Genomic DNA, 16,857 nt, shown 5'->3' on the forward strand with positions numbered 1-16,857 from the left:
CAGCAAAATAAGTTTATCATGTTCAAGCAGTAGCCATCCTTAACTTTCATAAAGAAATGAACATTGCAAGATGCAGTAGATAAATAATACTTAAAAATACTGCTGATATGCTATTTTTTAACTTTAGAAACATGAAGTAAAACTGGCCAAATTTTAGCTGCAGAATAATTTAATGGGAAAAAAAGACATAACTATGAATTTAGTAGGCTGTTATAAAATTTAATGGACCAAAATTTACCAAGCACTCTAGTGTATACATTTCTGGGTCAACATACAGAATCAATATTGTAGAAAGAGATAGATCGTATTAAAGGGGCAAGAAACTACTATTTTGATACCTGGGGTGTGATGGACAGGTTTTGTTAAATTATATATACATGTTCATTTAACAAACTAAAATATTTATGTTTCAGAAAGGGACAATTACAAGTTCAACTAGTAGATCCACTGAGTTGTAGGAAGAAATTATTTATTTTCAGAGGCAGGATGGATTTCTTTTGCTTTACACTGGTAATGTTACCCTCAATGTAATATTAACCCCCAAAAGTGCTTTATTGATGTATAAACATAATGTATTGCTTTAAAACGATGTACTATGCAGCTAAAATCACCTCACTGTATCATGCTCCTGCCAGCCCAGCACACACTGGACACTCACACTCAGGTCTTTGCCTAAATGCTGTCAGTGTCAAAGCCACTGTCCAGGGAGCACTAACACGGCTGCTGGGCCTAGTGGCTAAATTCAGCCTCAGCATCACTGGGGGAAGCAGCTAAGGGATGATCCTGAGAAAGGAAAGGGAAGAAGAGGAGGGAGGGGAGAGGCCAAGGCTACTGGTACTCACTCAGGGAGGATCTGTCTGAGGCAGTGATTGTCCCCTAATGATCCTGAGTGTGGGTGGTCCAAAGCTTGTGGGAGTCATTAGACACGAGGGTTGCTCTGCATTGCATTTTGGTTATTAATTTATGATGACACTGGTGTTTATGCTCATGACCCTCCTTCTCTGTTATAACCTTGTTCTTCATTCTGGATCCTCCCTTTTGCCTGCTCCCTTGTTGAGTTATCAGTTTTGGACTGATTACCTGCCTGGTGACTTTTGTAATGGTATTCTGGACTATTTTTCTGATAACTCTGTGTGCTCACTGCCTTTGCTACATACAGATTTCCTGGTTACTCATCTAGACCTTTATCCTGACAATTTTTGATAATTTTATTTAGAAAAAAAGATTAATTAAAAAGTTTGGATTTTAGAATAAGTCTTAATTTTGGAATTCCGGATTTGGGAACCTGTAGCCCATTCTTGACTACATAAGCAGCACTTTCTATTTTTATTTTTAAACAACCTCTTGCTCAATAATATATTGACAACATATTCATGATAATTATGTTTTTAGCATAAAATACTGGAGTTATTTTTATAAAAAAAAACACGATAGTTTCCCTTTTGCTTGGCTCATAACGTATACGCTTTGTGATCCTCCCTGATATGTTAAAACAATTGGTAACTTTTTATATAGACCAGGCTTGATCTGTAGTATCATGTATAGCCAACTAATTTTTACATTGTAGTCAATAAAAAAATGTTTTCTCATTCTCAACTTTAAATCAAATCCTCTGTTTGTATTGCTTAGTGTAGCAGTAATGATATGGAAATAGACCATATGATTCTGGCTGTAGGGGTCTGTGACTCAGTATGTTGCCAGCATCATGTGGTATTATTTATTCACTTAAAACCTGACATAAGAAGCCGCAGAAAAACTGCTAAGGGAAAAATTAGATCACTGAATTGTTAAATATAGACTGGGTTTAGGAAAGATAGAAAGGTAAATCAATAGCTTAAATCATTTAGAATGGGAAAAAAAAGATGCAGAACACTAGGGCCAAGTTACGAGTGGAGCGCAAACATTTGTACACAAATGATAAGGGGTTTATCGTGTGTGATTACGCTTGTTGGGCTTATTGCTCGTATTAGGAGTTGAAAGTAAACATGATCTCTTGAGCGCAATATCGATTTTGCGCTAGAATTATTAACACGTCCTCAGAGCTCTTGTAAACTGTTTTGCAAAACTAAAAAGTGTCACAAGATACATAAGAAATAAATTACAAAGGACAGTTACACTCATAAAAACACCATCTAATAAAATATAGGAGAAAAAAGGCAGGCAAAGGGCTTAAACATAGGGATACATACATATACATGTCTAAAGATTTATATGTATGTATACAAATATCTATATGTCTATAGATGTATACAAATATATTTATGTGTTTATCTGTCAGTAAATATATACACATATGAACACATAAATACATATATATATATATATATATATATATATACACAATGTGCATTGGAGCCCTTTGCAGTAGATGATATAATTATGGAGTTTTCATATTTAATAAAATGTTATAGTGTATATTTACGGTAAATATTTCAAATTCCATTGTTCTGCACATAGCAGAATATCTTAATTGTATTTATTTTGAAATAGATATTCTTATTTATATCTGTATATATCTACTTATATATATAATCATATATATATATATATATATATATATATATATATATATATATATATATATATATATATACAGGGAGTGCAGAATTATTAGGCAAATTAGTATTTTGACCACATCATCCTCTTTATGCATGTTGTCTTACTCCAAGCTGTATAGGCTCAAAGCCTACTACCAATTAAGCATATTAGGTGATGTGCATCTCTGTAATGAGAAGGGGTGTGGTCTAATGACATCAACACCCTATATCAGGTGTGCATAATTATTAGGCAACTTCCTTTCCTTTGGCAAAATGGGTCAAAAGAAGGACTTGACAGGCTCAGAAAAGTCAAAAATAGTGAGATATCTTGCAGAGGGATGCAGCACTCTTAAAATTGCAAAGCTTCTGAAGCGTGATCATCGAACAATCAAGCGTTTCATTCAAAATAGTCAACAGGGTTGCAAGAAGCGTGTGGAAAAACCAAGGCGCAAAATAACTGCCCATGAACTGAGAAAAGTCAAGCGTGCAGCTGCCAAGATGCCACTTGCCACCAGTTTGGCCATATTTCAGAGCTGCAACATCACTGGAGTGCCCAAAAGCACAAGGTGTGCAATACTCAGAGACATGGCCAAGGTAAGAAAGGCTGAAAGACGACCACCACTGAACAAGACACACAAGCTGAAACGTCAAGACTGGGCCAAGAAATATCTCAAGACTGATTTTTCTAAGGTTTTATGGACTGATGAAATGAGAGTGAGTCTTGATGGGCCAGATGGATGGGCCCGTGGCTGGATTGGTAAAGGGCAGAGAGCTCCAGTCCGACTCAGACGCCAGCAAGGTGGAGGTGGAGTACTGGTTTGGGCTGTTATCATCAAAGATGAGCTTGTAGGGCCTTTTCGGGTTGAGGATGGAGTCAAGCTCAACTCCCAGTCCTACTGCCAGTTTCTGGAAGACACCTTCTTCAAGCAGTGGTACAGGAAGAAGTCTGCATCCTTCAAGAAAAACATGATTTTCATGCAGGACAATGCTCCATCACACGCGTCCAAGTACTCCACAGCGTGGATGGCAAGAAAGGGTATAAAAGAAGAAAATCTAATGACATGGCCTCCTTGTTCACCTGATCTGAACCCCATTGAGAACCTGTGGTCCATCATCAAATGTGAGATTTACAAGGAGGGAAAACAGTACACCTCTCTGAACAGTGTCTGGGAGGCTGTGGTTGCTGCTGCACGCAATGTTGATGGTGAACAGATCAAAACACTGACAGAATCCATGGATGGCAGGCTTTTGAGTGTCCTTGCAAAGAAAGGTGGCTATATTGGTCACTGATTTGTTTTTGAATGTCAGAAATGTATATTTGTGAATGTTGAGATGTTATATTGGTTTCACTGGTAAAAATAAATAATTGAAATGGGTATATATTTGTTTTTTGTTAAGTTGCCTAATAATTATGCACAGTAATAGTCACCTGCACACACAGATATCCCCCTAAAATAGCTATAACTAAAAACAAACTAAAAACTACTTCCAAAACTATTCAGCTTTGATATTAATGAGTTTTTTGGGTTCATTGAGAACATGGTTGTTGTTCAATAATAAAATTAATCCTCAAAAATACAACTTGCCTAATAATTCTGCACTCCCTGTATATATATATATATATATATATATATATATATATATATATATATATATATATATATATATATATATATATATATATATATACAGGTGGCCCTCGGTTTACAATGGTTCAATTTGAACCGTTTCAGAATAAGAACCTTTTTCAGTCATGTGACTGCTATTGAAAAGCATTGAAAAGCAGTGCATTGATTAAAATAGCCAGTAGGTGGAGCTGTCCGCTTGTGTTGCAGCAAAAATATGCAACACAAGCAAGCTGAAATTAATCAGTGTAACCAGACCTGAGCTATCGAGCAGCTTTCAATTGAACAAGATCTTCCTGCCTATAAATCTGTCCATACTGGAATTTAAGATCCTAACAATGGAGAGCACTAAAGTAAAGTCTGTGTTGTGTGATTATTTTATTAGATTTATAATGCTGTTAGCAAATGTTTTTGTTCATTAAACTTAGTTTAATTATATATTCTGTGTTGTGTGATTATTTTATTAGGTTTATAATGCTGTTTAGCATATAAAGTCTTAATTTCAGAGCATTAAAAGTAATGTTTTAGGTGTTACTTATGACAATTTTGAGAGGGGCCTGGAACCTAACTCCCTCACTTCCCATTGACTTACATTATAAACTGGGTTTTAATTTACAACGGTTTCTATTTACAACCATTCCTTCTGGAACCTAACCCCGGCGTAAACTGAGGGCTACCTGTATATAATACCATGAGATATGTAGAAATATGCATATCTGAATAAATAGAATATAGCCTATGTGAAGAACATTGAAATTGGAAATATTCATATTTTTTATTCATATTTTCATGTCGGGTTAGCGTACATGAGAATACGCAATCGAGTTTGCGCAAAAATAGGGTTTTCTTTTTTTAATGTTTTTTTTCTCCATTAACTTCTATGGGTGAATACATGAAATACAAGCGCAACCCAACAAGCGTAAAAAAGCTTACTTCTAGCACAATTAATGCTTGAGTGGAAGTGTTAATTAGCACTCCACTTGTAATCTGGCCCATAGCTAATAAAATGGTGTTTATGTAGATCACTAATTCCTAAGCTTTTTAGGTTTGGCGCACCCTTGGGGTACTTTTGAAATTTGTTTTCTATGTGCATGCAATGATCCAAGAGCCCGACTACTATAATGAAATATGTACTATAAAAAATGTACTATAATTTTTGTAAAAAAATATGATGGAAAAAATGGGAACCCCCCCCCCACACTTTTTCTAACTTACAATTAATTTTTTGGGGTGATGACTATCAAAGGAAAGAAGAAGATTGCCTGTCGTATCTTTCCTATGTGTAGCTTTTCTCAGTTCATTGTTTGAATTCAGGATTCTTAAATCCAGAAATGTTATTTCATCTAAACTGTATGTATATGTAAATTTAAGATTCAAATCATTATGATTAAATTTCTCCATAAATTCAATTAAATTCATCTCAGTGCCCTCCCACTGGGCACTGAGATGAATTGGCTCACAGAAAAGAGATATAAAGATGGAAATTTTAAATGCACACACTGCTCAGTCTGTCACATCAAAAATAATTGTATAAAAACTAGAAGTGTAGCGAGACACTTCATGGAGTTTCATAACAACAACAAAAATATATTGCGCTTCAGGGGTTTAGAATTAGTAGATATCAAACAGAGAGGGGGAAATCTGGATCAAATCCTATTATGCAAAGAAAGCAAATGGATTTTCAACACTAAAAGCCTAAAACCTCTAGGCATGAATGAAGAAATACATTTTGGCTCCTTTTTGTGAATTTTTGAATAAATAGAGCTCTATTTTGGTTAATTAAAATATGGATTCTGTTCATAAACTATGATTTAGGAGATGTTCTTAGATCAATTGATAATATGTAAAAAGTTTTTACAAACCTGATCAACATAAAATTTGAATAATATATGAATTATATATACTGCTTAAACATAGCCAATATTTCAGGTTGTTAAACGCAGGCGGCTGATTTCTTTAAAATTAATTGTTCGTATAAATTTATTACAATTTGTAGATAATAGATTATTATTTAGTAACGATGTCAACATTAAATGAAACATGTATCAATTCACCGGGCAATACATTTGGAAACAAAGGCGGAGCAAATTGTTTAAAACAATGGAGGGCAACCTCCAATCCGAATCAAGCCGGAAGAAGCCTGTATATTTGAACGGGTGAAACGCGCGTAGCTGCTAACACAGCGAGTTTGTCAGCTGCAAACCGCTGATTTATATTGCTAACTTACAGATATTTCATTCTGGGCCAGGCTTGGAGGCATGCTTATGCACTCAAGAGCCTCTGTTACGATTTCCCTAACATCCTTGGAATTGAGCCTGTTATTTACAAAATAACCATCTGCGGCAACCACAACACATACCATGGTGAAGATTTTGGAGACCCATCCCTAAAAAGTTTGGAATGAAGCAGGTAATATAATGCGAACCTAGGTGAACTGTAACACACCAAATGAAAAAAGGCGACACAGCATTGTATCCGAGTCAGTGCCGATGCAGGTAATATGATCTTCAGTTGTTAATCACCTTATGCATCACTGGCTGGAAAGTGTTTAGTTCGCTGCCTATATTGTTTCCATACTAGAGGGTGGAATATTGATCAACACAAGTGTTGTGGTTAGACTGCCTATAAATACTTTGGGATTTATTTGATATATATAAGCCGATGGATTACAGATGCAGCGTATAGCTGTTTTGAAATACCTACCACTAATGGCTTGCTAACTTCAAAATATATTGGTCCCGTGGTTACAACTAACCTGACGTTTGTATGCTCCATACCAAGGATATATCCTTAAGGATCTATACGGCCCAAGTTTGAATCTATTTTGGAATGTTTCAGTTATTAGGAAATATGAACTTATGGGGTTACTAAATAACTCACATATGTCTGAAATGTCTTTATTGTAGATTAACAATAGATTTGTAATTTGACAATTGTTACAATAAATATATTGTTTATGGTTACAGCTGAGGGCCTTCCCCTTTCTCTAGCCTATTTTGCAAAATGTGTGATGATATATTTTAAAGTTATAGTCTAGTGCTTGCTAATAGTGGTCTTTTTCTCTCTTTTTTTGTATTTTTATATATATATATATATATATATATATATATATATATATATATATATTTATACTTTGTTTTTTTATTTATTCTGCAGTGTTGGATCCCCCCTTAGCCCCCAACCTCCCTGATCCCCTCCAAACAGCTCTCTAACCCTCCCCCTCTACCTATATGCCAACATCTGCCAGTACCCAGTTTTCTAAAAAAAAAAAAAAAAGTGTATCTTATTTTTTTTGGGCAAAAAAGCCAATTTTCTGTAGTGTAGCTGCCCCTCCTCAATAGCCTACCCCACTCTCAGATCCCTTTCTTAACATTTATTCACCCCCATTTCCCTCTCCCTCCATCACATACTATTCAATACATGTAATGTTAATGTACTAGTGCACACATACGCCCCCCCCGTGCGCTCCCAACCACTCGCGCGTACTAGATGAAGAGGATCCAGAAGTTATACAGCGATGGGCCGCCCATCTGCCTTCCTGCTATGGCTCCCACCCACCAATGATTGGCACCATTGCTGGCTGATGCAGAGAGGGCCACAGAGTGGCTCTCTCTGCATCAGTGGCTTAAAAAAGGGTATTGCATTTATGCCTCAATATCGAGGCATTACTGCAATATCCTGAAAGCCTCTGGAAGCGATAACAATCTCTTCCAGGCACTCCTCCTGATCCTATCCCATCACATGATCGCATGTTTGATCGCGTGATTTCAATTTTTTACTTATTTGTTTACAAGTACCAGCAGGAAGGGCTTAACAGATGCAAATATACAAATATTACTCAATTTCAAACCTTTTCCCGTCCCAAGCACTTTCTGGAAGGATTTTTTTTACATATACATACATTAGACAGATATATATAATATTTTTTCCCTAAGAGGGGGTGGCATCGTCCCATTAGATTACTCTTGATTCACCTCTGGATCTTGACATGCATCAAATCAATTTAACCCTGTTTAGCATTAATAAATACAATGAAATAAAAAACTATGACCCTTTCTGCTGTAATAAAAGACACAGGAAAGATTCTTACCATATCTGCAGTTTTAATGTGTTTCCATCAATATGGATGGTTTTCGTTTTAAAGTCAATGCCTAGAATAATACAAAAAAAAATTATTATAATTTTTATTATTAAATTTTAAAATATAAAGTTTTCGGTACACAAAAGTTCAGTAATAGAATAGTGTAGTGAGTTTTCAAAATTGTCCTAGACAAAGAAACTCATCTTAAAGTCAAGTAGGAAGTTCCACAGAGGACTATAGAAACTAGTGACTGTTAAGTTATAAATTCATGAACAAACCCCAAAACTAGACATTGTGCCTTTTTTCCCCACAACTAAATATTATTTATGGCCCAATAGTTGAGATTCACTAAGAATTCAGCTGGTATTAAAAAAAAATACATTTATTTCAAATTTGTAATTATCTTATGAAGATATTAGCTACAGTGTAGAGTGACGTGTCATGATTTGGCCACTTTGTTCTATGCAAATTTATAGGGGTTGTTGAATTTGCCTATTTGGATAGACTTACATTTCTTATTGCCTTTAGGCCAGTGTTGATTAGGGAAATGAAGAAGAACTAACTGGATAACTGCATAAAATGTAAGACAGAGGCAGATTGTTTTCTCATCAGAAAAGCGTTAAATCTGAAGTTATAAATGACTATATGGTTCTGCACGTGAGGCTACAGAGCTCTACAGCTAGAATTGAAAGATAAGACCCTGAAAATAGCACGGAGATGCTTTATTGGGGCATATATCTCCACAAAACATAATTTATGCTTACCTGATAAATTCCTTTCTCCTGTAGTGTAGTCAGTCCACGGGTCATCCATTACTTATGGGATTATATCTCCTCCCTAACAGGAAGTGCAAGAGGATCACCCAAGCAGAGCTGCTATATAGCTCCTCCCCTCTACGTCATATCCAGTCATTCGACCGAAACCAAACGAGAAAGGAGAAACTATAGGGTGCAGTGGTGACTGGAGTTTAATTTAAAAATTTAGACCTGCCGTAAACAACAGGGCGGGCCGTGGACTGACTACACTACAGGAGAAAGGAATTTATCAGGTAAGCATAAATTATGTTTTCTCCTGTTAAGTGTAGTCAGTCCACGGGTCATCCATTACTTATGGGATACCAATACCAAAGCTAAAAGTACACGGATGACGGGAGGGAAAGGCAGGATCTTTACACGGAAGGAACCACTGCCTGTAGAACCTTTCTCCCAAAAACAGCCTCCGAAGAAGCAAAAGTGTCAAATTTGTAAAATTTTGAAAAAGTGTGAAGTGAAGACCAAGTTGCAGCCTTGCAAATCTGTTCAACAGAGGCCTCATTCTTAAAGGCCCAAGTGGAAGCCACAGCTCTAGTAGAATGAGCTGTAATCCTTTCAGGAGGTTGCTGTCCAGCAGTCTCATATGCTAAACGTATTATGCTACGAAGCCAAAAAGAGAGAGAGGTAGCCGAAGCTTTTTGACCTCTCCTCTGTCCAGAATAAACGACAAACAGGGAAGAAGTTTGACGAAAATCCTTAGTTGCCTGCAAATAAAATTTCAGGGCACGGACGACGTCCAGATTGTGCAGAAGTCGTTCCTTCTTTGAAGAAGGGTTAGGGCACAATGATGGAACAACAATCTCTTGATTGATATTCTTGTTAGTGACTACCTTAGGTAAGAACCCAGGTTTAGTACGCAGAACTACCTTGTCTGAATGAAAAATCAGATAAGGAGAATCACAATGTAAGGCCGATAACTCAGAGACTCTTCGAGCCGAGGAAATAGCCATTAAAAACAGAACTTTCCAAGATAACAGCTTGATATCAATGGAATGAAGGGGTTCAAACGGAACACCTTGCAGAACGTTAAGAACTAAGTTTAAGCTCCACGGCGGAGCAACAGTCTTAAACACAGGCTTAATCCTAGCCAAAGCCTGACAAAAAGCCTGAACGTCTGGAACTTCTGACAGACGTTTGTGTAAAAGGATAGACAGAGCTGAGATCTGTCCCTTTAACGAACTAGCAGATAAACCCTTTTCTAAACCTTCTTGTAGAAAAGACAATATCCTAGGAATCCTAACCTTACTCCATGAGTAACTCTTGGATTCGCACCAATATAAGTATTTACGCCATATTTTATGGTAAATTTTCCTGGTAACAGGTTTCCTAGCCTGTATTAAGGTATCAATCACTGACTCCGAGAATCCCCGCTTTGATAGAATCAAGCGTTCAATCTCCATGCAGTCAGCCTCAGAGAAATTAGATTTGGATGTTTGAAAGGACCCTGAATCAGAAGGTCCTGTCTCAGAGGCAGAGACCATGGTGGACAGGACGACATGTCCACTAGATCTGCATACCAGGTCCTGCGTGGCCACGCAGGCGCTATTAGAATCATCGATGCTCTCTCCTGTTTGATCCTGGCAATCAATCGAGGAAGCATCGGGAAGGGTGGAAACACATAAGCCATGTTGAAAACCCAGGTGCTGTCAGAGCATCTATCAGTACCGCTCCCGGGTCCCTGGACCTGGATCCGTAACAAGGAAGCTTGGCGTTCTGGCGAGACGCCATGGGATCCAGATCTGGTTTGCCCCAATGATGAAGCAGTTGGGCAAACACCTCCGGATGAAGTTCCCACTCCCCCGGATGAAAAGTCTGGCGACTTAGGAAATCCGCCTCCCAGTTCTCCACGCCTGGGATGTGGATCGCTGACAGGTGGCAAGAGTGAGACTCTGCCCAGCTCATTATCTTTGAGACTTCCATCATCGCTAGGGAACTCCTTGTCCCTCCCTGATGGTTGATGTAAGCCACAGTCGTGATGTTGTCCGACTGAAACCTGATGAACCTCAGAGTTGCTAACTGAGGCCAAGCCAGAAGAGCATTTAAAACTGCTCTTAATTTCAGAATGTTTATTGGAAGGAGTCTCTCCTCCTGAGTCCATGATCCCTGAGCCTTCAGGGAATTCCAGACAGCGCCCCAACCTAGCAGGCTGGCGTCTGTTGTTACAATCGTCCAATCTGGCCTGCTGAAGGGCATCCCCCTGGACAGATGTGGCCGAGAAAGCCACCATAGAAGAGAATCTCTGGTCTCTTGATCCAGATTTAGCATAGGGGACAAATCTGAGTAATCCCCATTCCACTGACTTAGCATGCACAATTGCAGCGGTCTGAGATGCAGGCGTGCAAAAGGTACTATGTCCATTGCCGCTACCATTAAGCCGATTACTTCCATGCATTGAGCCACTGACGGGTGTTGAATGGAATGAAGGACACGGCAAGCATTTAGAAGTTTTGATAACCTGTCCTCTGTCAGGTAAATTTTCATTTCTACAGAATCTATAAGAGTCCCCAAGAAGGGAACTCTTGTGAGTGGCAATAGAGAACTCTTTTCTACGTTCACCTTCCACCCATGCGACCTTAGAAATGCCAGAACTAACTCTGTATGAGACTTGGCAGTTTGGAAACTTGACGCTTGTATCAGAATGTCGTCTAGGTACGGAGCTACCGCTATTCCTCGCGGTCTTAGTACCGCCAGAAGAGAGCCCAGAACCTTTGTAAAGATTCTTGGAGCTGTAGCTAACCCGAAGGGAAGAGCTACAAACTGGTAATGCCTGTTTAGGAAGGCAAACCTTAGATACCGGTAATGATCCTTGTGAATCGGTATGTGAAGGTAGGCATCCTTTAAATCCACTGTGGTCATGTACTGACCCTTTTGGATCATAGGTAAGATGGTCCGAATAGTTTCCATTTTGAACGATGGAACTCTTAGGAATTTGTTTAGGATCTTTAAGTCCAAGATTGGTCTGAAGGTTCCCTCTTTTTTGGGAACCACAAACAGATTTGAGTAAAACCCTTGTCCGTGTTCCGACCGCGGAACTGGGTGGATCACTCCCATTAGTAAAAGGTCTTGTACACAGCGTAGAAATGCCTCTTTCTTTATCTGGTTTGCTGACAACCTTGAAAGATGAAATCTCCCTTTTGGAGGAGAAGCTTTGAAGTCCAGAAGGTATCCCTGAGATATGATCTCTAACGCCCAGGGATCCTGGACATCTCTTGCCCAAGCCTGGGCGAAGAGAGAAAGTCTGCCCCCCACTAGATCCGTTTCCGGATCGGGGGCCCTCACTTCATGCTGTCTTAGGGGCAGCAGCAGGTTTTCTGGCCTGCTTGCCCTTGTTCCAGGACTGGTTAGGTTTCCAGCCCTGTCTGTAGCGAGCAACAGTTCCTTCCTGTCTTGGAGCGGAGGAAGTTGATGCTGCTCCTGCCTTGAAGTTACAAAAGGCACGAAAATTAGACTGTTTAGCCCTTGGTTTGGCCCTGTCTTGAGGCAGGGCATGGCCCTTACCTCCAGTAATGTCAGCGATAATTTCTTTCAAACCGGGCCCGAATAATGTCTGCCCTTTGAAAGGGATGTTAAGCAATTTAGATTTAGAAGTCACATCGGCTGACCAGGATTTAAGCCACAGCGCTCTACGCGCTTGAATGGCGAATCCGGAGTTCTTAGCCGTAAGTTTAGTTAAGTGTACTACGGCATCAGAAATAAATGAATTAGCTAGCTTAAGGACTTTAAGCTTGTCTATAATCTCATCCAATGGAGCTGTGCTAAGGGTCTCTTCCAGAGACTCAAACCAGAATGCCGCCGCAGCCGTGACAGGCGCAATGCATGCAAGGGGTTGTAATATAAAACCTTGCTGAACAAACATTTTCTTAAGGTAACCCTCTAACTTTTTATCCATTGGATCTGAAAAAGCACAGCTATCCTCCACCGGGATAGTGGTGCGCTTAGCCAGAGTAGAAACTGCTCCCTCCACCTTAGGGATCGTCTGCCATAAGTCCCGTGTGGTGGCGTCTATTGGAAACATTTTTCTAAATATAGGAGGGGGTGAAAAAGGCACACTGGGTCTATCCCACTCCTTGTTAACAATTTCTGTAAGCCTTTTAGGTATAGGAAAAACGTCAGTACACGCCGGTACCGCAAAATATTTATCCAGCCTAAATATTTTCTCTGGAATTGCAACCATGTTACAATCATTCAGAGCCGCTAATACCTCCCCTAGTAATACACGGAGGTTCTCAAGCTTAAATTTAAAATTTGAAATGTCTGAGTCCAGTTTACTTGGATCAGATCCGTCACCCACAGAATGAAGCTCTCCGTCCTCATGCTCTGCAAATTGTGACGCAGTATCAGACATGGCTCTATTATTATCAGCACACTCTGTTCTTACCCCAGAGTGATCGCGTTTACCCCTAAATTCTGGCAATTTAGATAGTACTTCAGTCATAACATTAGCCATGTCTTGCAAAGTGATTTGTATGGGCCGCCCTGATGTACTTGGCGCCACAATATCACGCACCTCCTGAGCGGGAGGCGAAGGTACTGACACGTGAGGAGAGTTAGTCGGCATAACTTCCCCCTCGTTGTCTGGTGAAATTTTCTTTACATGTACAGATTGGCTTTTATTTAAAGTAGCATCAATGCAATTAGTACACACATTTCTATTGGGCTCCACATTGGCCTTTAAACATATTGAACAAAGAGATTCATCTGTATCAGACATGTTTAAACAGACTAGCAATGAGACTAGCAAGCTTGGAAAATACTTTTCAAATAAATTTACAAGCAATATAAAAAACGCTACTGTGCCTTTAAGAAGCACAAAAAAAAAAAAAAACTGTCACAGTTGAAATAACAATGAACCAAATTAGTTATAGCAACCAAATTTTCACAGTAAATGCATTAAGTTAGCAAAGGATTGCACCCACCAGCAAATGGATGATTAACCCCTTAGTACCCAAAAACGGATAACAATTTAATATTAACGTTTTTATCACAGTCAAAACACACTCTCACAGGTCTGCTGTGAGTGATTACCTCCCTCAAAACTAGTTTTGGAGACCCCTGGGCTCTGTAGAGACGTCCTGGATCATGGAGGAAGAAATAGGAAGACTGTGACTAAATTTTTACTGCGCAATAAAGCGCTAAAATAGGCCCCTCCCACTCATATTACAACAGTGGGGAAGCTCAGTAAACTGATTTTATTCAGAAACAAACGACAGCCATGTGGTAAAAATCATGCCCATAAAGTTTTATCACCAAGTACCTCAGAAAAAAACGATTAACATGCCAGTAAACGTTTTAAAAAGAAAATTATGAAATGTTATTAATAAGCCTGCTGCTAGTCGCTTTCACTGCAGTGGAGGCTCAATATTACTTAAATATATACAGTATTTTCTTAGTGAAATTCCATTCCCCAGAAATACCTCAGTGTATACATACATACATATCAGCCTGATACCAGTCGCTACTACTGCATTTAAGGCTGCACTTACATTACATTGGTATTAGCAGTATTTTCTCAGTCAATTCCATTCCTTAGAAAATAATATACTGCAACATACCTCCTTGCAGGTGAGCCCTGCCTGCTATCCCCTGTTCTGAAGTTACCTCACTCCTCAGAATGGCCGAGAACAGCAAGTGGATCTTAGTTACGACCGCTAAGATCATACACAAACTCAGGTAGATTCTTCTTCTAATGCTGCCTGAGAAGAAACAACACACTCCGGTGCCGTTTAAAATAACAAACTTTTGATTGAAGAAATAAAAACTAAGTTTAACAACCACAGTCCTCTCACACGTCCTATCTATTAGTTAGGTGCAAGAGAATGACTGGATATGACGTAGAGGGGAGGAGCTATATAGCAGCTCTGCTTGGGTGATCCTCTTGCATTTCCTGTTAGGGAGGAGATATAATCCCATAAGTAATGGATGACCCGTGGACTGACTACACTTAACAGGAGAAATACGTACATGGATGTAGGCCTCTAAGGAGGGGGCAAGAGGCAAACTTGGAATTTTGCTTTTTATAATCAGGCCTAAGCACCCGATTGAGTCAGTTTGTTGATGTGAGCCACCGTTTTTAAACTGATGAGCAGCTAATGTGTGAAACAAGCACCTCTGTCCTGCTGTGCATGTTGCCACTGATATTATTTTATTTGGAGCATTTTATTCTTTTGACCCTTCACCCAAGCACTCATACACATGTTCCTCCTGGCATAAGGGAGTGTATGAAAAACACAGCTTTAGCTCTCTCAGTAGCTTCAGTCATACGACTGTAAACTAATATAGACAGCATGAGACTTGCACTGATTTAACACAATCTTAGGCCTAGATTTAGAGTTCGGCGGTAGCCGTGAAAACCAGCGTTAGAGGCTCCTAACGCTGGTTTTGGCCGCCCGCTGGTATTTGGAGTCAGTGATTAAAGGGTCTAACGCTCACTTTTCAGCCGCGACTTTTCCATACCGCAGATCCCCTTAAGTCAATTGCGTATCCTATCTTTTCAATGGGATCTTTCTAACGCCGGTATTTAGAGTCGTTTCTGAAGTGAGCGTTAGACATCTAACGACAAAATTCCAGCCGCCGGAAAATAGCAGGAGTTAAGAGCTTTCTGGGCTAACGCCGGTTTATAAAGCTCTTAACTACTGTGCTCTAAAGTACACTAACACCCATAAACTACCTATGTACCCCTAAACCGAGCTCCCCCCACATCGCCGCCACTCAATTAAATTTTTTTAACCCCTAATCTGCCGACCGCCACCTACGTTATACTTATGTACCCCTAATCTGCTGCCCCTAACCCCGCCGACCCCTGTATTACATTTATTAACCTCTAACCTGCCCCCCACAACGTCGCCGCCAGCTACTTACAATAATTAACCCCTAATCTTCCGACCGCAAAGCGCCGCCACCTACGTTATCCTTATGTACCCCTAATCTGCTGCCCCTAACACCGCCGACCCCTATATTATATTTATTAACCACTAATCTGCCCCCCTCAACGTCGCCGACACCTGCCTACACTTATTAACCCCTAATCTGCCGAGCGGACCTGAGCGCTACTATAATAAATGTATTAACCCCTAATCCGCCTCACTAACCCTATAATAAATAGTATTAACCCCTAATCTGCCCTCCCTAACATCGTCGACACCTAACTTCAATTATTAACCCCTAATCTGACGACCGGAGCTCACCACTACTATAATAAATGGATTAACCCCTAAAGCTAAGTCTAACCCTAACTCTAACACCCCCCTAAGTTAAATATAATTTAAATCTAACTAAATAAATTAACTCTTATTAAATAAATTATTCCTATTTAAAGCTAAATACTTACCTGTAAAATACATCCTAATATAGCTACAATATAAATTATAATTATATTATAGCTATTTTAGGATTTATATTTATTTTACAGGCAACTTGGTAATTATTTTAACCAGGTACAATAGCTATTTAATAGTTACCTAGTTAAAATAATAACAAATTTACCTGTAAAATAAATCCTAACCTAAGATATAATTAAACCTAACACTACCCTATCAATAAATTAATTAAATAAACTACCTACAATTACCTACAATTAACCTAACACTACACTATCAATAAATTAATTAAACACAATTCCTACAAATAAATACAATTAAATAAACTAGCTAAAGTACAAAAAATAAAAAAGAACTAAGTTACAAAAAATAAAAAAATATTTACAAACATAAGAAAAATATTACAACAATTTTAAACTAATTACACCTACTCTAAGCCCCCTAATAAAATAACAAAGCCCCCCAAAATAAAAAATTCCCTACCCT

At 38.9% G+C, this 16,857-nt stretch overlaps 1 protein-coding gene across 2 annotated transcripts in view; it reads right to left on the reverse strand.

Annotated features, from left to right (window-relative positions):
- The window catches only part of LOC128660913 (ras-related protein Rab-10), a 207,349-nt gene that overhangs the window by 77,989 nt on the left and 112,503 nt on the right, over positions 1 to 16,857 (reverse strand). For both annotated transcript variants that reach the window (XM_053715006.1, XM_053715005.1), the window contains exon 2: positions 8,253 to 8,313. In XM_053715006.1, coding sequence (XP_053570981.1) covers positions 8,253 to 8,313 — 61 coding nt within the window. The remainder of the gene's footprint in view (positions 1 to 8,252; positions 8,314 to 16,857) is intronic.

Source organism: Bombina bombina, chromosome 5, assembly GCF_027579735.1.
Source record: "Bombina bombina isolate aBomBom1 chromosome 5, aBomBom1.pri, whole genome shotgun sequence".
Taxonomy (NCBI): domain Eukaryota; kingdom Metazoa; phylum Chordata; class Amphibia; order Anura; family Bombinatoridae; genus Bombina; species Bombina bombina.